Genomic DNA, 26,127 nt, shown 5'->3' with positions numbered 1-26,127 from the left:
CGTTTTAAAAACAGTAAATCTGTGAGAGTGCAGCTTTAAATGACTAAATGTTTTGGTTTGGCTCAATTCTCACCTAAAATCTTATAGTTTTGTGGCACCTAAATGGTTTGTTTTTAACAACATTACATGTGCATATGTATATATTTGTTCTTAAATTTGTTATTTAGATTGGAAGACTCATTCTCTGGAAAGTAGAAAAGGGCATGTTACATACTGCTATCACTGCCATGACAGAAACCATATTGAAGAGAGCAGCACTATTCCCAAGCCATACACCAGCACTTAGTTTGTCACAGGGAGCATTTCTGAGCAGTTATGGAGACCACTAACTATGCAGTTGTCATAATCAAAATCTTGGTTTATATATATTTTTTTTATAATTTTGCATCTGTTGAGAAGAAATTTATTTCTAGATTAAAGGCGCACTCTATAGATTGATGCCCAAAAATATTTTCTTATTTTAATGCAATATCATGTCTAACTCATTTGACTTAAATGATTAAAGCAAAAGAAATGCAAATGATTAATCTTGTCGCGTAACGCCACCGCTCACTCAACTTTCGTGATAGTTCGTTCAGTAACCAACCAACAACTGTTCAAGTGTTCTAAGTCTTTATTGTTCCCCGTTCTTTCTAAGTATAATAATCAGTATATAATACAGCATGACATTTAAGGTAATCCCACATCCTAACTGCCGTCCATTAAGGACCCAAGGCCGGTCTCCTTGCCGTGCCTAACTGCCCTCTGTTTTCACATCCCAAATCATCTCTTTTATACTAATTTGTTGTCTACCTATGACAGCTTTACAACCACAGGAATACACGTTTTTGTAATTAACATGACCATTTTGTACATTTGTACCAGGTCGGCTGTCAACCATCTTCATATTCAAATGACAATCAAATATGCTCTACATTACTAAACATACAGTATGTAGACACATATCCATTTAATTAAATCTTAATTATATCTTAAATATAACGTATTACGTCACATTCTATAGTAACTCTGTTACGTGACAATCTGCATATATACAAATGTAAGCTTTTTAACTGGGGAAATTGTTGCCACTTGTCTTTTAATTAAAGAACACATATATAATTAATAATGTTTAAGCTGTACACAAATCATATGGCTTCTTTGTTTTAACCATCAATGTCAAAGAGTCCAGCATGATAATGCATTAAATTGAAAAGAAATGCATTAATTTATATGAACCCTTTAAGACATTTCCTAAATCCAATAAAAATAATTGAATATTGATGCAGAGTTCAGTTAGAATATAATATAACTTTTTTTTGCAGTTGTTGCAGTGAAACTTGCACCAGTGTGTTGTCTGTGCAGAAAAAGACATGCAGATTTATTAACACTTTCATAATAAAAACAAACTAGAAAACACATTTTAAAGATATTTCATGGTATGATGCCACAGCACCATGCAGATTTGTTTTCACTTTTATATCAAAGAAAGTAACTCGAGCACAAATTTTGTAGATATGTGGACTCTGTTGAGAGAAGTTCTGGGAGGCATTTTTAGGCTTGAAAGAGCATCATTTTAAAGTTATATTTTTATTATGTCCCTTGAATCTTGGGTATAGTTTGTATTGTATTTGCATTTTAAAGACATTGGCTTCAACAGACCCTAATGAAATGAAGGAATGTAATTGCTTACTGAAACTGTTATAAGCAACGTCATAAATTAAAGCTACTTTAACATAATGAATATGCATTTATCTAATTTAAAGCGGTTCAAACTTAGGAAACTTGAATTAAGAATCTTGTAGGCCATTTGATACATGCATGATTAATAGGGCCAATATATTTGTGCTTATTATAATCACATTTATCCTTCTTCATCTACCTTAAAGAGTGTTCAGCATTTGTATGAAATCATTTGATCACGTTTCATTTGAAAGAACTTTGCGGTAGTGTTTGCTTGCTTCAGTTACATCACCGACAGTCTTGCAGCGCTTTCAGCGCTTTGATTCTGTAATAAATGCAGGTTTCACAGCAATGTGACATGATTGGAAACTCAACTGTAGCTGATTGACCACTATTACACAGGCTATCTCCCTTTATCTGTACCAAAATAACCATACAAGTTGAATAGTGACCAAAACATGGCTTTGTTGAGCTTTATACATGCTTAACTGTCTACATTCATCATGGGAGTTGTTTATCCATTAGTGAAGAATATGCGATATAGACAATTCATGATTTTGCGGCATAGTACATTGTACTTCAGACATTTTATTACATAAGATGAACATTTTTAAAAACATTTATTTTGTATACGCGTTTTTTTCTAATCGAAAATAATTTATTGGAATTACCGACATAATGGACTAAACATTAACGGGCCATATCGGGCTTCACTCAACTAAATTTAAACGCAATTCATCAACAACCAGAACACCTCGGTCATTTTCGATCGAAAACAACCTCCGATGTATGCCGGTATATCAGTAGAACATTGTAGAAGTGGTTATTTAATTCAATGATAATAATTTTAATTAATTGTTGTGTTCTAACGTGTAGTTTGTATTACTAAGTTCAAATTGAGTCCCAGTGAAGTGTTGCATCATGAGCCTAAATAATTAAGACTCGTTAGAGTGAATCCTTAGGCTAAATTGAAATTACGACGCGATCTACTTGCAGCGAAGTTAACTGTAAAGTCTGACGTTGAAGGTGTTAATTGCTTTATTTACTGAAAAGGGCTCGTTTACTTACATATTTCCTGACTTCGTTGAATACTTGTATGTGTTTATATGACGATCGGAAACAACCTCCGATGTATGCCGGTATATCAGTAGAAGTAGTTCTTAATTTCAATGATTATGATATTAATTAATTGTTGTGTTCTAACGTGTAGTTTGTTTTTCTAAGTTCAAATTGAGTCCCAGTGAAGGGTTACATAGCCTAATTAATAAACACTCCTTAGAGTGAATCCTTAGGCTTACTGAAAAATTGAAATAACGACGAGATCTACTTCCAGCGTAGTTAAATGTGAAGAATTCTGACGTGGAACGTGTTTGCTTTGTTTTTACTGAAAATAGGCTCATTTACTTACATGTTTCCTGACCTCGTTGAATACAAGTATGTGATTATATGACGACTCGAGACAGAACCTATATTTATATAGCCTCACCCATTATGAATATGTAAAAAGAACTGTCTGTATTCAATTATGCCAACGTATGATATGAGGGCCTTATGCTTTGGAAAGTTAACTTGCCGAAAATGACGAAAAGCAGGCGCGTAGTTGCCTTTATGCGAGTTTGCGGCTGAATCCACATAATTCTGACAAAATAATGAGCTAAACTTGCATTATGCGTACTTGACTACATGATCCTAAAACTGTCCATTTTCCAGTACTACATAAAGCACCTCAAAACGACAAGAACGCCAGATTGCACTATTGTATTCAAAATTTTCCGAGGGGACATGCACCCGGACTCCCCTAGAACAAGTATGAATCCATATGAATAGCAGCTAGCTACGCCCCTGAAAAGAACCAGACATAACGGGCCATGAACCGGAACAGAATATAAGTATCTATCATGTGTTTCCGGTACGGATAGAAAAATCCCACCCGAGAGCACGCGCGTAAGCCGGTAGCGAGGCTTGCCGAGTTACCGGCAACGCAGCGTGCCCGAGGGTCGGATTTTTTTATCCGGACCGGAAAAACATGATTTACTTTTTTTCTTGCATATCTAAAATTATCAATTTGTGGAAAAAATGACGTAGAAAACGAACTTTTGTACATTTCACCAAAAAGCGCTTGCGACGTTGTTTACTGACGTCATAAAGCGCAGTAATTTTAAATAACTCAAAATTGCGTTTTTTACAATTATTCATTTTCAATTTTAACTGAAAGTCTTGCATAGATATATATTTGATTGCGCTTTATTGAAATAGCATAATATTATGGGGGGGGTGTAAGATGGGGTTTTCCAGCACTGGTCACCGGAAACACGCGTCAGGTATGCAAGAAAGGGCCAAAACGTCGGGATGAAGCAAACCGCACAGTGGACATAACGAATAATGCACACAACTATCGTTATGACACGTTATTATATACTATTTGCCTTGGGTATAGTGCACTATTTATTTTTGACACATAGGGCCGTTCTCAATGTAGTTCTTATCCTTATCCTTCGATATGATTCAGTGATTCTATTCGATCTATTGGTCAAAAACGTTTGCATCCAATTAAAACACTCAGATTTTACTAATAAACTGTAATTGAATATTGAATTTAATGTGTTTATTAAATACGGCTCCTGAAGTAGATTTGTTTTATTGATAGTTAATGGGTGTCATGGTTCTACCAGTTAATGATTTCGAATCTGTTTAATAGAAGTCTGACAACACCTTCTTAAGCTATTTAATCATGTTTATTTTTCTGTTGAAAAAGTCGAAAGTAATGTTTATTTCAGTATGTTTGGTGTTTTACCAACTAGTAAGGGGCTCTCATCGCTTTCATTTTTGTAACGTCTGATATCCCGGAATGTTATAGTTGCACAGGAATCTCATATTTAACCCCGTGCTAAACTGTCAACGGCGTAGCTTCCTATAGACCATGTAGGCGACGGACTACATTTTACTTTCAAAAAAAGAAAAGAAATAACAACAAAACAAAACAAAAACTCCGATTAAATTGTAGTCCATTAGTAATACTACAAATGATAGATATGATGTAAAACGGGGTGAGGATGTGTGCCTAAAAAGAACACAATAAAGACTGATGCAAAAAATCAATAAAAAAAAATCATGCTTTTCGATGAAATATGGAGTTTTTTCAGTGAAATAACAACAGTGAAAATATCAACTTTTGGGACTACTTTTTTCATGAATTAAAGTTACTTTCCTTGGATCTAAAAAAATGAATAACCTCCCTTGCCAATATACATACACACTGAATTGCGTCTGCAACACGTTTGTCAACATATATATTAGCCTTTATACATGTTTTGTTTATATTTTTATTTTATAGCTACATGGCCACAACTTCGCCAGTTAATTGTTTTTATCCGTACCTAAATCGTATGCTTTTGGCTTTGTTTGATCATTACAGTCATGTATGTTATACATAAAAACGCATAAAAAAAAATAAAAATTGCATCAACCTATATTTTGCCTCGAAAAATAAAATGAATTTCGGTCTAATATCGAGGGGTGAAAGCTAAAGAGTTCTATCTTCTTCTTTATTTAATGTCACTTAGAACCTTTACGTATTCACCCCTCAATATGTTATGAGATTCAGGAAAAATCGCCGAGACTATATATTTAGTAAACGTTTGTCTAAAATAGTGCATTCTACTGTATTCCAGCAGAGTTTGTTCTACGAACAATACATGAAACTGTTTGCAAGGGAAATTATACTGAGACTCGCACCGGATGGCTCCCCTAACTCCGCTTTTTATTAATCCATTTAGTAACACGGCCATGTGCTCATAAAAACATTGACTGTGGTACTATGAATTGTTGTCATCAATCTTACGAGCATTTATTCCGTGAGTATAATCTTAAGACTTAACACTACAGATTAACTAGTCTGCTATCAGACAGGAACCACTTAGGAGGCCTACAATAACAATACATCATTTACTAATAATGGTATGACGACTTAATTATTGTAGGGAAATAAAGTTGAACTAGCTGGACAGGTGTTTATTTAAACTGGTCGACATTTAGGGATTCTAAGAGAGGATCGAATATATATATTTTCTGTTATTTTTGATTGCCGATGTTCAGATGAGTACCATTAAGTTCATGTTTTTCGATGAACATATGGAGTTTTATCAGTGAAATAACAACAGTGAAAGTATCAATTTGATATATTTACTGCAAACCAAGGAGTGAAAATGTCAACTTTAAGAACTACTTTTAAAATCCATTGCAGTAATTTCCCCTTGATCAAAACTAAAGACGTCACATTCGAACCAAAAAATTAAAATGTTGCCAAAAATTAATTCAATGTAATTTGATATTTAAAAATGGTTGCTTAAGTTGAAATAAAGATAAATTTGGAAATATACAACTTACCATTCATTAGAAAACTGGTAATCCTGTTTTTCAAATGTTTTCTTTAACTTTGCAGCCGAATGTTCGAATATTTGCTTTCAAAAACATATCCAGAACAAGACAACTGATCGAACACAAGTACGATGTTTTATCACTGATCAAATATCTTTTTGAACTGTTTGTCTTTGTAATACGAACTTCCTGGAAGATTTTCACACTAATTAACAGATTAACTGATATTTTTTTTACCCCATCCACGCCTCAAATTTGTCAACAACCTATTCTATTCTCATTCAAATCCGATTGGTCTCTGACAGTGAGGGGTGAATGAATACCCATGTATCTTGAAACAAACGCAGGGGCGTTTCCAGCACTTTCTTAATGGGGGGGGGGGGGTACAACTAATTATCAACATATTAAACTATTTTGAATGCATTATTTTAATCATATAATGACATGGTATTCACATTTGTCGTCGCTGTCAATGATGTTTGGCAAAACAATTGAATTAAAAAGATAGCATTAACTGATATAAGATAAACCTTCAAAAATAGCATGCCGGTTTGGGCAATCGAAACGGGGTCGATGGATTGAAAGCAAAGTCGTCAACCACTTGGCAACCTGAGACACACATTTATGACGTAAAACAAATACGGTATAAACCTACAGTAACTTAAGTATATTGATTGCACTTAACGATATTGTACTTCTAATGTCATGTATGTAAACTGAAGTAAAAATAACTTGACAACAAATTCCAAAAAGGTTTTAAATAAATTATTCTGTATTATTTTACAAAGTTTCTAGCATGATTCAGACGTTAATAAAAGCCGAATTGGAAAGTTTCAAGGCGGCAACGTTTTAGATTTAAACTAGTTAAACCCACCGTCATGCACACACATACCTTTTTGACACACAATGACATTATTAAAAGCAATGACGAACATATAATGTGCACATGTTAACAGTATAAAACAACGTATATTTCTGGTATAGGATATATTCTGAAAACAGTAATGCACCAGTCAATTGTAACCACAGCCCCCCCAGGTCCGGGGGTATACCGGGGATAGCCGGGGAAATGGGCCGTGTTTTTACCTTCCCGCAGTGCCGGGTGAATGCGGTGGTTTTGTCTTCGGGCAATCATAGCGGGGAATGGGCCTTACCGAGGGTCTCTGAGGTGCGGGGGCATTTTTCGGGGATTTTACCATTAGTTCGTCCCCCAGGGCGGGGATTTTACCCTGGCTTGGCTGGACCGAAAGTCAAAGTCCCCGCTATTCCCCGGGCATGGATTGGCCGTGGTTACAATTGACTGTCGCATAACTGCAGCCAAATTTGTTTACTTTTGATCAAATGTCTGTGTAAAATTTGGCGCCGATTTATCATTATTAATTGTCGGGCCCCGATGTCATTTTCATGAGACTTTTTCGTGTCGTATACTATATTATACTTTAAAATTGGCATACCAAAAATAACGGAACACGAGAATCAGGTTCAATTGTATATTTGCTGAAGTATTTATATAATCTTTAAATTGTGACAAAACAACTTATTTGTACAGTTAAATCAATAAAGATGTGCCCCAAAAACATAACTTGCCGACCAGCTGGGGGCGCACGGGCCCTCTGTGATCCCCCGTCAGATCCACCACTGCATCTTCTATTTATCTTATATCGGAGTTAATGTTTCTACCTTTCATGTACCCTGTTGGTTATTATTAATAATTGTCGTTCTTTCTTATTTCAATCTTACATACTTCCCATTTTGATTGACTTGTTATATTTGATTGAATGATTCCCCTTAATACATTTTTAACATGTGTTATATATTTTGCATTTTCAAGTAGAGAATTTTTAAATGTTCAGTAAGATGGTCAACGTTAAGACGGCACTTATGTTTAAGAAAAATAGCCGTAGGCTCTGTAAATTGAACTATTGCTGGCCTGATATATGTCGAATTCACCTGTGTTACTATTTCTTTAATTTTAAAGCAAAAAATATATCCTACTTTTATCTGATTCATGCTTTTTATTCTCCACGTAAATGTTTTTTTTTGTTCATTACAGAGTTTCCAAATATTACATTTAATTATTCCTCGAAATTAATGTCTTAAATAGTTTCACCAGACATTGTTCACGATCGTAATTGTTTGAGCTTGATTTTCTATCATTTTTGTTAAAAGTATCTTTATGATCAACACCAATCAATTGTATGCCTTGGCCTTTTTCGGTTACTATATAGATATTAGGATATGACTATAGAATGAGTAACGTAATTTTATAACGTTAGGTGCATATATATTAAGGTAAGTGTATAAATGTTCTTTTATTTCCATGTTTAGGGGAATGTGTCGCTCATCCCCATCAGAAAAATGATCTATACTACTATGTATAAGTTTCTTATATTAATTGAGCAACTTCTGCTAAAATTATTTTCAAAGTTTAACTGTTATGCCAAGTATTCTCTCTACTTAACTCGTTGTCAATGGAATTAATTATATATTCATTAAAAAGAGTCTCTTGGATAAATGCTACGTCGGCGCGTTGATTATTGAGCAATTGCATAAATCTATGGCGTATATTTCTATCTCTTTAAACCTGGGATATTTAAAGAGACAATATATAAACTATTAATTTTAAGTTCTTATTTAGAGATCATATTTAACACCTACGAAGTGGAAGTAGAACGTGTAACGCTACCAAATATATATTAATATATAAACGGAATTGTTTATCTTTTGAAAAGCTATCTTTCCTAATATCACATAAGACAATGCAATATGTTTTTATATGAATGCCTCGTGTCCCACTTTTGTTCAAATGTACATGTCGTAGTTTTATTAAAGTAAAGATACTACTTTTGAATGTGATACACGTAATTCGAGCATTACTTCCTTGTATCACCAGGCAGTGTAATTGCAACTCAGCGTGTGATGTTAATTTGCGTCCTTGGCAACTTTCCGTTACTATTTGTCAAGTCCTCATTATCAGATAACGTACAACAAAGAAAACTATCATCTTCTAAACAAGGCAGATAGACACGGAAACAAATGATGGTTTGAATATAGTCATATGGAATGGATACAATGGCAGTCACACGCTTGTAACGAGTGTTATTACCAAAATGAGTTTACAATTATTATTAATATGGAGTCAAGAAAGCTGAACATTCAAGAAAAAGAACAAAACGATCGGATTAAAATTTTCATGACATTGCTCTGCGTGAAGATAAAGTGGATACAATAAAAAATTTACACCAATTGTTTATAACGAGAAAATTTACTGCATGAAGTGAAAATTAACAGATATCTGGAGTGTAAAAACCTAAATAATCAAAGATAGCCATGTCGGACTTAATTTTAATAATATTGCTCTGCTCGTTCTTGGCCATCGGTCATTGTCAGTACATGGAATCGCCAAATATGTCATGTGAAATTCCTAAGACTTCCAGAAAATCAAGATGCGGAACGAGTGACCCATGCTGGTGTTACTATTCATCTATATTAACTGTAGATTGTTCTGGCTCGAATCTTGAAAAAGTTCCGCACGGATTACCAACAGAGACTGTTATATTAATTTTGCGGAACAATTCAATAAATACCACTGAGAAGGGCTCGTTCGCTCGTTTCACCAATCTAACTTGCTTAGATTTATCATCGAACAAGATTGGGACAATAAAGACTGGTTCCTTTATGAACAGTTTGTTTCTACGAACACTCCTTTTAAGTGAAAACAATATCACGTATTTTGGCAAAGGCGTTCTTTCAACCCACAATTACTTAGAAACACTGGATGTTAGAAGGAATTTAAGGAAAGCTAAAACGAGTTATCCATGTAAAATCCAACAAGAGACACAAAAGGCTACAAATCTACAAGAGTTGTCAATAGATGGATCTCCATGTACCGCGAACCTCAGCTTTTCACACCTTACATCGCTTATTCTTGGAGGAGACGAAACATTGTGTGATATAAACACTATTCTATCAAGTATGTTCACTCAGCTACCAAGTCTCCGCAAACTGCAGCTACGCAATTGTCAAATCCAAAGGGTCGAGAATGGTAGTTTCTCTAATCTGAAAAATTTACGCTTTCTTGATTTGTCCTCAAACCCTTATCTTACGTTTTCAGCGATGCCAAATTTCACATTTGGATTGATTCCCACCAACATAAGTTTTCTGAATATCTCAAACTTGCACACAACCTTTGGTGACTGCACCATATTAACGGCATCAGATCTTGAATACCTTTCAAAAACAAGCATCGAACATTTGTACCTCGATTCCAATCGAATCAACAACATGGAAATAGAGGCAGTTCGGTTTATTCCAAAGCAGTTGAAGACGTTATCGGTGGTTGACAACAAATTAGCTCTGGGACATTACGTGGTTCAGATTTTCGCCAATATTGTTACTAAAGAACTATTTTCTGATTTGGAAACAATTTGGTTTTCGCATCAGCACAAAGACCATCGATTTAGACATTTTTATTTAGTGAACGACGTGTTTCAACGTAAACTGTCCCACAATGCAAACATCACAAATAGGGCAATGTTATATTCGGACCCAAAGCGATCTTCAAGAACACGATATTTGCGCTCGATGACGGATAACAATGCTAGAAAACTGAAGAATGAATCCTTTAAAGACGACCTATTGGACGATTTTACTTCATCTATTGATTTCCAGATCAGGAATGGTCTATGCGATAATTGTCGAAATGTTTCAAATTCAATCCCAAGGATACCTCTTCCGGCGGCCGTGCGACATGTGGATGCAAAAGATCTTAAAGTACGTACTACAATACGCAGCTCCTGTTTTTGTCAGCCAAATAATATCCAGACCGTTAATCTTTCTACCAACGTTTTACATACTTGGAACGGACCAATACTAGGTCTAGATAAACTGAAAGAATTGCATTTGGACGATAACTCTTGTTTTGAAATTGCCCAAAATGCATTTCACAACATGGCCAATCTAGAAATTCTGAACATGGCTCAGAATTATTTGGGGTATGTTTTTAAAAATGACAATGAGGGTATCTTATTAAGTAGGCTTAAAAAATTAAAGTACTTGGATCTTTCTTCAAACAAGATCAAACAACTTCCAACGGGAGTGTTTATTGGACTTGTGGGTCTTCAACAGTTGCTTTTGCGAGACAACATTCTCGAAAGCGTCTCATTTGAAGCCAACCATATGCAACATCTTAAATTTATTGACCTAACTTTGAATATGATCAAAACAATAAGTCCTGACACCCTTACGCTTTTTACAAAAGTGATTGTCGGTAACAATTTTTCTATTGCATTGAAAAACAACAACTTCTGTTGTACTTGCAAATATGTTTATTTGGTAAAATGGTTCTCTGAGACCAAGGTCACAGCTTTTCAGGAACTGAACCAGTACAAATGCACATTCGATAATGGGTCGAAAGGATATCTTTCTAATGCACACCAAATATACAAAACACTAAACAAACAATGTGCCAATTACCTGCCCTTGATTGTCTCCACGAGTATTTCGCTCTTCATCATACTCGTCATCATTACATGCAGCTTCGTTTACAGATATAGATGGGACTTACGGTACATGTACTATTCGGCAAAATACCGTTTCAAGGGCGATGTTCCAGTTAACCATGAATACGGTGACTACGAGTTTGACGCATTTGTGTCCTATGCCGAGAAAGATGCCGTCTTTGTCCGCCAGAGGCTTGTTCCCGAGTTAGAATCAATTCGGAGCTTACGTCTGTCGGTCCACGACAGGGATTTTTTGGCCGGAAATATGATAAATGAAAATATTATCCACGCAATAACCAGTAGCCGAAAAACCCTCATTATCATGTCACCAAACTTTCTGGCCAGCAGTTGGTGCGTGTACGAAATGAATATGGCTCGCATGGAAACCATTAAAACCGGAAGGGACGTTCTGTGCGTGGTACTCAAAGAGAATGTGCAAACGAATGGACTTCCCTTGGAAATTTTGGACGTGTTCCGCGAAAGGACCTACTTGGAACTTCCGGTCGAAGAAGGTGACTTGGAGGATCAATTTTGGGACAGGCTAGCAGACGCTGTTTGCCAATAGTCGTCTTATGATTATTATTGTTGTGTATACAATCTATAATTAGCAATATTCCTAACGCATCATATGTTGATACTTGTTGGTGGACGCTAAGGTTGTTGACATATCAATGTGTGGGCAGTGAAGCATGAATGAAGGTTATCCTCGTAGAGTGTTTTCAATCAAAACAAGAAAAAGTGATGCATAGCATCAAGTCGGCGCGATAACAATAGAAGAAAAACATGCATGTAGAACACCAAAAAGTTGTTATTTACCTCAATGATAAAATGTTAAGTATACATTTGATCGAAAGACATCATTGTTGATCATACTGTAACAATTGTATTTGTTTTTGTGAACACACTTGTAATCTTTTGAATGACATTTGCAAAACAAACAATTAAGCTGAATGTTAGTTTTTCAAAACACCTTTTGTCGCTGCTCGCAAAGGGAAGTTACTGCGTAGGAGATTGCAAAACATAAAGGAAATTGTTATACTACCGTGTAACCGTCATTTATTCGAGGACACGTTGGTATTTAAAATCATTTAAAAAAAAATAAAAAGCAATATTCTGGGGCGTTATAATTTAAGACTTCGTTATCAATAAAAGAAAACATTTTTTTTAAACACAATGTACCTCACATTTTACAGTACAACGAGGAAAATATAATAAAAACCCACATTATTCTTCAATTCATGACCTGGTCCCTTAGTTTAAGTTACATTTTGGACAATATCAAATATAGTCGGCGCCTTCTGAGGCTTATAATAATAAAGACTAATGGAGAAAATTGCACATTTCAAATTTCTTTGTATTTATTTTGAGATATAGACTCCGCTAATAGATAGTTATGGTTGCCTACTTGATACCTCGTGTAAGGTTTATAAGTATAATATTCAAATGCTTTACTGAATTATCGTGAGAACATGGATTAAAGAACGAAAAATATAAACGGAATGAACCGATTTTCAATGACTTGTTTTAAAAAACAACAGCAGCAGCAACAACAAAGAAATAACAACCAGAACAGAACAGTAAAATGGTATATGTACTGTGTTCTTGATGTAACAGTCTATAATTAACATTATGCATTATATTTGCTGTATATTCATAGTAATAACATGTTTGTGTTATTCCTGTGGTTTCTCTTTATGAAGTTAATCGAATTAAAATGTTATATGTATATACATAATAAAGTGATTATTATTTACAAATCATGTTTTCGTTTGTAGCTGGGTGGATGGGGGTCCACGTGACTCAGTTCGCCTACAAGTTTATTGTTAATACTTGTATCTTAATTTCGAAATCTAGCCTCGTTTTCATTTCAAGAAAATATAGTTGCGCAAAAAAATGTTTTGAACTGCTAATATGTTTTCCTCAAACTCCCTTATAAACATGCGTTATTGTACTGAATAATGAAGGATTTCTGTGCCGTCCAACTTTTAGTTTCTGTTTTGTTTGGACTATATCAAATATAGTCGGCGCCTTCTGAGGTAGACACAGTCGGATCTGCTCTACATAATCATGGGACTTCAGTAAATGAGATAAACCCTCGATTGCTATTGGCCCACAAACATTTCCGAAAAGCAAATATCATTTGTTATCAAATTGAGGCAGAGTGTTCAAATCACGTTCTCCAATCGTCCAAGCATTTGTCAGAGCATCTAAAACAAATAGTTATTTTATGTACTAAATGCAGGTTTCACAGCAATGTGACAAGATTTAAAACTCAGCTGTAACCGATTGACCAATATTAAACAGGCCATCTCCCTTTATCTGTACCAAAATTACCATACAGATTGAATAGTGGCCAAAACATGGCTTGGTGAGCTTTTTACGCGAGACCGTCCGCATCATGGGAGTTGTTTATCCATAAGCGAAGAAAATGCGAGTTAGACAACACTTGTTTGGAAGATTCGTTCATGTTTTTGCGGCGTAGTACGTTATTCTATTTCATTAAAGAACATTATTTATTTTGTATACGCGTTTTTTTCTAACTGAAAATAATTTATTGGAATAACTGATATAATGAACTAAACATTAACGGGTCATATTGGGCTTCACCCAACTAAATTTAAACGCTATTCATCGACAACCAGAACACCTCGGTCATTTTCCATCGAAAACAACCTCCGATGTATGCCGGTATATCAGTAGAAGTAGTTCTTAATTTCAATGATTATAATATTAATTAATTATAGTGTTTTAACGTGTAGTTTGTTTTTCTCAGTTCAAATTGAGTCCCAGTGAAGAGTAACATAGCCTAATTAATAAAGACTCCTTAGAGTGAATCCTTAGGCTTACTGAAAAATTGAAATAACGACGAGATCTACTTCCAGCGTAGTTAAATGTGAAGAATTCTGACGTGGAACGTGTTTGCTTTGTTTTTACTGAAAACAGGCTCCTTTACTTACATGTTTCCTGACCTCGTTGAATAAAAGTATGTGATTATATGACGACTCGAGACAGACCCTATATTTATATAGCCTTACCCATTATGAACACGTGATAGCAACTGTTTATATTCAATTATGCTAACATGTGATATTAATTGGGCCTTATGCTTTGGAATATAAAACTGCCGAAGTTGACGAAACGGACCAGATATAACGGGCCATGAACCAGAACAGAAATGACCATATGTCGGGATGAAACAAACCACAGAGTGGACATAACGAAGTATGCACACTACTATCGTTATGACACGTTATATATATATATATATATATATATATATATATATATATATATGTATATATCTACTTAGGGCATTAAGGAGACCGTATATTTTTTACCGCATTAAGGAGACAATTTGTATATTTTTTGTTTTATACTTTATTTTGCTTTTTTGTTAATAATTTAGTATTGAAATGATCATTTATTATGAGTACAAAATTTAGGCTTCTTAAATTAACTAACAAAAAATATACGTAATTTGCGGTCTCCTTAATAATTTGTAAGTATGTTGCAGGTTTTAAGGGGACAGGTATATATGTAGAAGGGTTTATGGAGACCAGTGTATATATAATATTATTTTTGAGGCATTAAGGGGACCATCCATATTTTATGGCATTAGGGGGACAAATAATATATATATATCTTACTTTTGACAGTGAAGGCTCCCGTAACCTTAAGAGACAACTTGGTTATAGTATTTTTTATAATTGTGTATAATAAATCCACAAACAATGACCAGTCGAAACGGGAGGACTGCAAATTTCATAGGATATTCATCGGAAATCTTTTACAGACCATCTCATTCATTAAATGCAAGTCAGATTCAGTCACTTGATCTCTGTACCGTTTGATAAACAAAATATATAATGACCAGGGGCGGTTCCAGGAATTCTTGTTAGAAGGGGGGGGGTTACTTAGGGGCGTTTGCAGGGGGATTGAGGGTTACTCAATCAAGAAAATTTTAACAATTTGTAGTCGGAAATGATGCATTATGTGTATATTTTATTATTTTCTTCTCATATATTGACACAAAAAGTAAACTTGGACGATTTTAGAGGGAGCGCACGCCAACTGCACCCCCTTCTCAATCCGCTAGTGAAAGGTGACTTAATATTTGATATATTATGGTTAAATAGAACTTTCAGTTGAATTATATAGAAACTGTAAATGCTAAATACAAGTTCTGTGCTTGTAAAAACAATACAAGCTTCGTCTGAATACGAATGTGTCTGTTAACGCTTGAATAGTTAGCTCATGATTAAAGAACATTGTTTATTGGGTTCAGTGTGACCCATGGAAGTTTTTTTTTATTAAATTCCAACTTCCCCTTAAATTTTACTTGCCTAAAACTTTAACCTAAGTCAATCAGGGGCCATAACTTGTATTAAGGATATGGAGTTATGTAACCTCATTGGCTGATGGTCCTGAACAATTGTGTGAAGTATTAAGTCAATTGAATGAAGGGTATAGAACGCCTTAACCAAAAGGCTACGGAGACGGTTTTAATGCATGTACTCAATTGCAGATTCAGGGGGGGGGGGGGATCGGTCCCAGCGCGCGTGCCGTCCCCCAACCCTTTGAATCGTCCGTTTATAATATGTTCTCAGTCAATATCGGGAAAAATACAATATTAAGATAAAAATGCACTATTTCGGACTATAAATTGGGGGAGTCTAACCACCACCCCGGTCCAACATTTTAAGCCATTCAATTTCTGTTCTGAGGGAGGGACGGATGTGGAAAGATTAAGCCCATGAGTTTCACGTACCCCTTCTTAAGTCAATTCCTGGATCTGCCACTGATATCTGTAATCAGATTTGTTGTTTCATAATGTTATAGTTCCTTTAAACAGTTTAAACCTTTTATGACATCAACATAAACACACGCATGTTCAGTAAAAAAATACACTGTATACAACGTTCTCGTACTCCAGAGCGATGATGCTATGCATTATATTTATCACCATCTGACTGACTGAGTAACTGCCAAAACTTTTCCGTTTAAAGAGGCTCTCTCATGTTTTGGCACCAAACATATTTTTTCTCGTAATGCATCTGAAAACACTTACATGTATATTTATTTTGCTCCTTGGTACTGAAATTGCAGAAATAATAGTAACCAGGTTGATTTTCTTTTATACTTCAATTGCATTTTTAAAAAACGATTGAAGTATTAAAAATTAATCTTGTTCAAGTTGGGAGCAAGCACATAGGGGTGCAGATAACACATAGAATAAAAAACGGATCGCTTATCCACTCGCCCACAGGGACTCATACTAAGGTGTTGAATATTTTAACCTTAATGGAAGTTATTGGTTTATCACGTGATTATGTCAATCAACTGATTGTGCAACAGCCTTTTGTTGAATCGGGTTAGTAACGCATTTCCAAATATTGGACTTCAAAGACTATATGTTAGCACATTTATTGAAGGGTTTCAGCCATCAATAGCTTAGCTTTAACACTTCGTTTGATACGCCATGCTTTATTTCGTAATAACAATCGATAAAATCCAAGTAAAAGATGCATTTTTAAAACCCTTAACGCTTCGCTTATATTAACTCAAAAACTCATGTTCGAAAGATTTAACAAAAAAGTATGTCATAATCATATCCTCTTTAGCGGCTGAGGAAGCCGGTCCAAACCATTCACATACTTTCCGAGTTTCTAAATACGAGGGTATAGCCAGAAGTTCGTGGAATTGCTTAATACAATCAACACATTTTAATATTTTTTCAACGAACGTCAGCTCGCTATAAAATCTATTTCAGCTGTAAATCACATATAAAACTTCAAACTGATACATAAAATATAAAGGAAACTACAGCTTTTTCATTAACATGAGATCAGTATAGCCCGCGCAGTTCAAACGTCAGAATCTGACGTCAACGTCATAACTTATCAAAGTAAGAGCCGTTCGCCGCAATACAACGTCGATGTCTCGCTACCCACTGCCGGTAAATGTCACTGAATCACTCTGACTTGTAAGAATACAGGCGTGTCTGAGCTTCACTCTGTAGTGCCTGAAAGTCATTGAAGCGTTTACCTTTAGTTCACATTTAAGTTTTGGAAATAGGGCAAAATCGCATGGTGGTAGGTCTGGCGAATAAGGGGGTGGGGAAGGATCTCCGCTTCAAGCTGGATTGTCGCGGTAGTCTGTGCCTTCTCCGATCTATGCGCTGATGCATTTTCCTGGTGAAGAATCCACCCATCATGCAACGCCTGTGGTCTCTTAAATGCCATCGCCCTCTACAAGTCACGCCTCAAAACCTTAAATGGAGAACATAACTGAGGCTTATAACATTTGTCGCGTATTGCGTACTTCATCAAATATTATAATTAAAACTAACACTTATTCAATCCCATATTTTAATCATAAACTTTTTAAAACATTGTTTTATGCAGATTTTATCAAGTCCTAAATATTGATAAAAATGAATTTTGTTATATATCACTTTACCTTCGAGTAGGAAGCACCCGTCACAGATTGGCTCTGCGGAACTGCATGGAGTAGGATAACACCGTGCACATCAAAGAAGACAATGAACATATACTTTCCTATCGAGCAGGATGGTCGTGCCTTCTTCGGAGGCGGGGAACCGGTAGTCTTCCATTGACTGCTTTGCTGTTTTGTCTCAGGGTCGTAATAAAACAGTCAGGTTTCATCGCAAGTGACTATCTTCTCAAGAAAACGGTTTCCTTCCTTCTAGTACCGAGCTAAGAATCGGCGTGATTCCCGTACTCTTTTGCTCATCTCATCTTCTGTCAGCAGCCGTGGAACCCAACGCGCACTCACTCGACTCATTTTCAAACTGTCTTTCATTATCCTCCGTACCGACCCATAACTCATGTCCAACATCTTGCATATTTCATAAAGAGTGACTCGACGATCAGCGTCAACGATGTTTTTCACGGCCTCGACGTTACACTCTGTAGTTTGTGAAACCGGTCGCCCAGACCTCACGTCGTCACAAATGCTTTGCCGCCCCTCACTGAACCGCTTGTGCCACTTGTAAACGAGCATTCGCTTCACTTGAGTTTCACCCGATGCTTCATTCATCAGTTTATGTGTTTGCGATGGAGTTTTCCCTAGGTTCACACAGCACTGTATCACTGCCCGTTTTATCAATCTGTCTTCTGGCGTCATTTTAAACAAAATTTAACTATACCGTTCAAGCTAAAATGTTTCCTTTGAAATAAACAAATAAACGCACTGACTTAAAACTTCACTTCATCACACGTTATTAACGTCACGTCAAATGTGCAAACCTTCGCGCCGTTTTATTGGTTTCAATGTGAGTGGTCAACAAAACAAGATATTGTCATGGGTTATTTTAGCAACTGCGGAGGAATGCGCGACCACCTGTTTCCATAGTGATCACTACGTTGTCGTTATAACATGCTTTACGATGAAACTCGCATTCTTAATTTCAAATTACCTGATTATTATTGTATGAAAGTTTAAAAGATATGCTGCATATTGTTTTCATTTTATCAAGCTTTTCCACGAACTTCTGGCTATGCCCTCGTATATAAATATCTTATAAATTTGCCAAATAAAATTCAACATGGGTAAACAATTATAAAAAAACAACAACGTATTTTATGTATTGCAACATATTTATAAAAAATAGTCACTTGAATCAAATGAACATTTTTAATGTACTTTCTTTCTCGCGGAAAGTGGACATTTCATCTTACTCCAACAAGTGTGGGGTATGGTTGATTCTCTTCGTGACTGAAATCAACTTTTTCAAACACTTGGTGCATTTCAAATGTAGTCCATATAAACATCCCCTTCAGATTCTTTGACGATTGCATTTCCATAGGAGATCACTGCGTAGGTAAACATACAAGTGTTGTTTAGCCACACTGTGGTTTCAATTATGTCAGGGGCGTAGCTACCCCTCTATTCATGTGGATTCATAAATGTGCTGGGGGGTTCGGGGCAAACTTGAAAATTTTGAAAACCATGGTGCAATCTAGTGCATTCTGGTCGTTCCGATGTGCATTATTTAGTACTGGAAAATAACCAGTTTTAGATTCATGTAGTCAAGTTCGCATACTGCAACTTTGGTTGATTTTTTTGTCAGAATCATGTGGATTCAGCCGCGTATTCACGTATAGGCGGCTACACGCCTGTATGTTGTGCATATGAATGTATAATTTGGTTTAAATGATGCATCCTTAATATAACACCTCCTTGTTGCTACACCAATAGAAACTTCATGGGATGTTAATAGTAAAAGAACTAGCACTGACGTTTCCATTTTTGTCTGGGTCATTTAAATAATAGAAAACAATTTACAAGATAAACAAATTTGTTTTGACTTCTTTAATGAATTATATAAAAACATTGTACAAAGATATCATGACACTTTTAAACAATAAGTATGGTTGTCAATTAAACAGTATGCTAGCTTTAAAGATTTAGGCAAACCATTGGAATTTTACAGCGGTCTTAAAAGGTGTATTTAAAGCTGCAATCTCACCGATTGATCGTTTTGACTACCGGTACTCTTTTATTGTTTGTCTATAAATGGAGTATTTTTTTGCATAAATGTCTAGACCCAATTTTAAGTGATATAAGACTGCTGAAAAAAGATCAGATTGCAGTTTATCATATTTATATTAAAAAATGATGTTTTATGGATAAAAGCATTACGAACAATTTAATGTAAATTAAATTTTCGGCAGTTTTACCAAACATTTCGGATTGGTTCTATTGTGAATTATCTAATATGACTGAATTAAAGGAATGATAACCAAATCAGCAGATTTTGAGACAATTTTGTGTCTTAACTGACAATCTGTAAGAGTGCAGCTTTAAGTGTTGATCTAAAGCTTCATATACACATTGTTATATTGTCAATAACTGTTTAAAAGGTCTCATGTACTAAATAAGCTAATAATTTTCATACAATATCTAAAATTGATCAAAATAAATAAAGTACCATTATACCTATTTCTTAATAGTGCCTTTTCTCATCTGACAATACCATTCACAGCCATCATTTCAACTATGAATTTATTTTTAACTTTCAACTTTTCTATAGCATATGCAACAAAATATACCAAAAAACAAGCCATGAACGATATGATTGTTCAACTTGCATTATCTTTGACCTTTTGAAACGACCATTTTCCAGTTTTGTCTATTTGTAAGTTATGCCCTGAGGAATAAAGTATGACTGTATGAATCATAAAAAGCAATAAAAACACTAAAAATATGCCCCAACCCCTGTAATTTCTAATACAGTAGTAAAATCAAGAAATTAAACATTTAGAGCTGCACTCCCACAGATATACCGTTTTCACAACTTTTTTGTTTTTGAATGAGCAATTTTTTGCGTAATTATCTGCAAACCAATGATAAAAGATTGCTGACAAAAGATCAGATCACAGATTTCATATTTCCGTTCGAAAATTAATGTTACTAACGGTTTAAGAAAAGTGCATAAAACATCAATGTTTTAACTTAAATAGAAAAATCTGCCATTTAATTTTTCGCAAAAATTGGATGGTTCCAATCCAAGACATACAATGAGAAAAGTTGTCAAAACGTCCAAAATGTGAGAGTGCAGCTTTAACGTTTGAAAGTAACTCTGTTTGCCTCGTGCCCCTAAACAGGGTTTAATTATATTTTATGCCCAGTGGGTTTGTCCCTGTATATTTGATTGTATGATTGCAGTAATGGATACTGGTCTAATTATCTTCTGACAATTTTTCACCAATTTTAAAGAAACAGAAAACACATATTAAGCTCATATAACGCTGTACAATTTAATCTCATTCATTAGGATGAGAAAAATTCCCAAAAATATTAATTGTGGAAACATATCTCATTTAAATACATACAGGAAATGGCGACATCATTTACCCTTTAGTATGAAAAATGCAGTTTCCTGATATTTGAATAGCGGTTCTTTATTTAAGCATCTCAATTCATTCAATATACACATAGTATGTATCAAGTTTCAAAGGAAACCAAATCATCGTAACGATGGTTTTCAAAGCAAATAGATTCACACTCTTGACAAACTTCTTTTCCTAGTTTCAACTTTTGAGACTTTTTGATGAGCCTGCACCTTCCCCCTCTTATGCTGTGGCTTCAAGCAATAAAGCTACCAGCTCAAGTTGCACAACTGGTGAACAAGACTGCTGATAGTCGACAAACTGCACACCTGATGCCATGATAAATCATGTCCATCGACTTCCAGAATGAAGAAATGACGCAGCACAGAATTGATTTCAATTGGACCTCTCTGTACTTTCATCCCCTTGTTGTAGTCAAAGACTATATCTAAGTGTGCAGTGCGGGATCTTGAGAAGCTTTCTGCTCCTCTGATGAAGTAAGTTTGGCAGAGTGTGAAACTCCTGTCTACTCATATGCCTGGACACATGTGATCTATGTCTTCTTGTGTGTGCCCAACCATCACCTGAAATTTTTTTAGAGGAAGTTAGTGCTTGATTACAAGTCAATGTGACAAAACAAGGTCTTTCATTTATGCCACCAAGAACTAGTATTCCAAGTTTCATAACTCGTATGTTAACTCAAAGCAATTGAGCAGAAACTGTTTGGTAATTAATTTTAAGTCACTGCTTCCACTTATACTATCAGTAATATTGAACGTGAACCGACTGACCCAAATGCTATTCTAAATAATTTTTATGTGCAGAAACCTTAATCCTATTGACACAAAAGTAATCCAATTGTATGTCTTCACAAAACATTCTACAACAATATTTTGTCAATTTAACTCAAAGATTGATTATTGTTTTTTTGTCAGACAAACACAGAGATGGCCCTATATCGCTCACCTGATTTGAGAAAGGATTCTAACTTAGTTATTGTTTGGACACTAACTGGACACTTTTGGTCTGACTTTATCATGCTGCTGGTGAAAATATTAAAAGTCCCTAAATAATGGGCTTACAAAAACATGAAAAAAAATGTATTTGTTTAAAAATTACAAAGGGCCATAACTCTTACAATATTTAAGTTTGTATTGAGCAGAATAAAAGGCTTTGCCTAAAATATAAACTTAAAACTATATTTACAAGTAAAACAAAAAAATCTACAAATATGTTTTTTTGTATCTGGTTTTTGAGAGAGAATGATCGGAAGAAAACATCACACATTCACAATCATATTAAAAAATAATTTAGTTTTTTTTTAAATTATATTCTATTTCAAAAACACTACAAAAGACAAGACACTTACGTTTCAATTTCTTGATTTAATACATTGATGATTATCAATTCTTATGAAGCGAGATGGGTCTTACACTCTAACCAGTGCAACGTGCATGTTCTTAGTTGCTCAGTTATTACCTTTCTTAAAATTCTCCTCTTGATCTGAGCCACGCCAAAATGATGGGAGATGCTTTTGTTGTCTTTTCCATCGGAATGTATAGCACCTCTGTGTTTCTGTTTGTCTCCTGAAATAGTAAAAGTTTATTAATAATAATCACAATAATAATAATCAGTGACTTTTACTGAAATTATTTTCACCGATTGTGCCTTGCACATTGGGGAACAAAGTTGACTTCTGAGGAGAAGATTTTTCCATATAGCAAAAAGTAGCTCCGCACCCTGGAGCAATGTTGTTTATGAATACATATCCCGTGAAAAAAATTCATACAGGGTATTGAAACATTTTTTTGCTTCAAATGAAGACTTTTAAAAAAGATAAGTTAACTAGCTCTTCATCATATTAAATAAAAAATTAGCAGTCTATGCCGCACACGGAGCCCCGCATTTGATCTTTTACCATAGTTTGATTGAGAGTTAAGTTTCACATCGACAAGTCCTTACAGGTCTATTAAAGCTGCACTCTCACAGATTGAACGTTTTGAAAAAGGTTATAATTTTTATCTTGGAATGAACCAATGTATGCAAAATGCATGGAAACCTGTGATATAAGACGGCTGACAAAAAATGTCTTTGAATTCCCGTCAAACATGTCCGAACCAAATTCAAACTTTGGATAATCACTGTGATTCACGATGAAATTCAGCACTTCTTGCCCAGTATATATACGTTTACTTTAAGCGGAAGGCAAATTAAAACAAACACATTTGTCCGAAAATTAATCAAACTTTAAATGGTAGTAGAATTGTCATTTGTTCATGTAATTTTCAAGAATCAGGAAGGGAAATAAATGTTCTCATGTTGCCAATTTAGTCTCGATCATCTAGACGCTTGTATCCAGATCTATATCGTTCATTGACTCTAATTAGAGCGGCTTCATGATTGAGACTAGCCGGTTCTTTGATAATTGTTACGATCGAACAGTGGTTGAAAATGTAAAGTGAGACCAGTTTTTTACCTGTTATTGAACAAACTGTTATGTTGGCAGGACTGTCCTCCTCAGCAATGCAAAGAACAGCAATGACTGGCTGGCACTCTGTAAAATGGCGATTAAAACATTATGTCCAATTAGAACTGTCCCATTCTAAACAATCCATCAGCAATATATATAAATGAGCTGCGCCATGTGGAAATGTGTCTTGGGAAGTTGACATCATTCCATGTAATGATGTCATAAAGATGAGCAGAAGACATTACTTACTATGCAGTAAAAGTTCTTACTTTAACAGTAAAGATATCTTTTTTTTGAGAAAATTAATCAAAGTGAGCTCTTTTATGTCATGTTTCTACAGTACCGTAGGTCTTGTACACATCTATGTTACATATATAAATAATAAACAGGAATAAAATGAGGAGTTGTGTACACACTAATTCCTCCTTATGTACTGTGTAACTCAAGAAAAACAATTCATAATTCTAGTAAAAACAATCCATAATTCTAGTAAATCTCTAGAATTCCCTTACTTTTCTCGCTGTACAAAAATGAATGAGGAGTATCAAACAAGCAGGGCCATAAAACTTTTGCCATTTAAACTGTACCACAACAGCAATTTAAAGACAGTGATACTCATTGATGGAATAGGCACTTAGACAGCTACATTTTCTGAGAAATGGAGATCAGACTAAATTCTCCAGAGATAATTTATAGCTTTATTGGAAATAAAGAACATGTTACAGTGTTTATGTTAAACTTGTTACTTATCCCTGATTTAACACAATCATTACCTTCAAAATGGTGATAAAATAAAAACAAATATACCTTATTAAACACTGTTTACTATCACATCTGTACCCCCCCCCCCCTCCCCCCTTCTTACATACCTAAGCGGCTCTTACCAAAGTAAAGAATGAAAGGTCCACAAGGCCAATTATAAACCATGAACCATGAGAATCCTGTTTACTAATTTGATTATAAATCACCCAAAAGGCTTTCTACGCATAATGGTTCCTTAATTTAAATCTAGCCTCCAAAGTTGTGATTTCATTGAAAGACTTGAGATACCTTATTTAAAAAAATGACGAAAGGAAAGCTTAAACGCAGAAGTCTGGACGGGTATACGAGCCTGGAAATAAATACACAAAAGCTCACCATGCTGCTAAGGATTCTTATATAATTCCCGGTCCAAGTTCAGCTGGAGATGTTGATTCCACACGGCTGGATAACCGGCCCAGTGCACCCAAGCTTGGCAGTATATCTGCAAGAGGAGGGTGTATATCTGGGAAAACGCATTTATAATCAATTTGCGAAAGTTCTTATCCGCCATAAATAGTGAACATGTATGTGGCTTATAGATCATCTGAAATGAAGTTTAATAAAGGAGACAAGGTTCGGTCTGGGATCTAAACCTGGATTTGGATGCTGAAATTGTAAGTTTTGTTCAAATGAAGTGAGTACAGAGATATCTTGAAGCCCAGATTTATCACTTACCTGAAGTTTGTAGGGCTACAATTTGCTGTAAACTGCAGGAACTGTCCCCATGAGCCTTTTGTCTGTTAGGGGAATGGTGGCTTAGGTGATTGGTGGTACCACTCTGCATTTCTTATCCACACACAACACCGTGTATCTGAAAATTACAGAGAATGGCCATGCACTTATGAAAGCTATGCTAGAAATACGCCGTTATGAGTGTATCAGATGACATTTCCACACAGAAATTGTGAGGCCACCAATACAGCAGTACTGACATCAATGACAAAAACATATATATCTGTCATGGAGCTGTGCTGGTTCTGTGGCGTCAAAACCACTGCAACTTGGCAATTCACTAGAAACATCTTTTCAGAAAAAAGAAACAACCAATACTGGATAGCCTTTGTCACCCAGTGAACACCCAGAGCATCTTGTTACTTTGAGCATCTATTTACTTAGAAGTACAATGTAGCGTCATTAAGATCTCAAATTAACAAAAAAGTGTATCCGAAAGCTTTAAATACTGAACGAAGTGTAACTTTTAGGCGGGCTGCGAGCAAATACTTTCAAGGGCAGAAATCTCCCAGAAGTTTGAAAAAGATTATGCAAAGCTCTAGCTTGATGATTTTGGCCCAATTTCAAATTGTTACTCAGTAACACGACGTTGTAAATTTAATCAAACATCAATATAGTTACACAGGAAAATAAGAAATAGCTTTAAACTCTCTCACATTCATGGCAGAGTGTCTGGTGACGGTTAAACATTCAGCCTGGTGGCTGGGGTAACATATCTAAATCCCTAAAT

At 35.2% G+C, this 26,127-nt stretch overlaps 1 protein-coding gene and 1 long non-coding RNA gene across 2 annotated transcripts; one reads left to right on the top strand and one right to left on the bottom strand.

Annotated features, from left to right (window-relative positions):
- The first annotated feature begins 9,340 nt into the window (after positions 1-9,340).
- LOC128215487 (toll-like receptor 4) lies at positions 9,341-12,105 on the top strand. The gene has a single exon (XM_052922169.1). It carries the CDS (start codon positions 9,370-9,372, stop codon positions 12,103-12,105), a length of 2,736 nt encoding a protein of 911 aa, XP_052778129.1. The 5' UTR covers positions 9,341-9,369.
- Positions 12,106-19,865: 7,760 nt separating this feature from the next.
- On the bottom strand, positions 19,866-25,477 carry LOC128213333 (uncharacterized). The gene is made up of 5 exons (XR_008257713.1): positions 25,341-25,477; positions 25,002-25,107; positions 23,871-23,948; positions 22,874-22,980; positions 19,866-21,978 (listed from the first exon to the last, which is right to left on the bottom strand). It is a non-coding gene; the product is annotated as an uncharacterized LOC128213333 (long non-coding RNA).
- Between the last annotated feature and the right edge of the window lie 650 nt (positions 25,478-26,127).

Source organism: Mya arenaria, chromosome 13 (assembly GCF_026914265.1).
Source record: "Mya arenaria isolate MELC-2E11 chromosome 13, ASM2691426v1".
Classification (NCBI taxonomy): domain Eukaryota; kingdom Metazoa; phylum Mollusca; class Bivalvia; order Myida; family Myidae; genus Mya; species Mya arenaria.
Note: the sequence above shows the minus strand (reverse complement) of the source record. Positions and strands in the feature narration are given on the sequence as shown.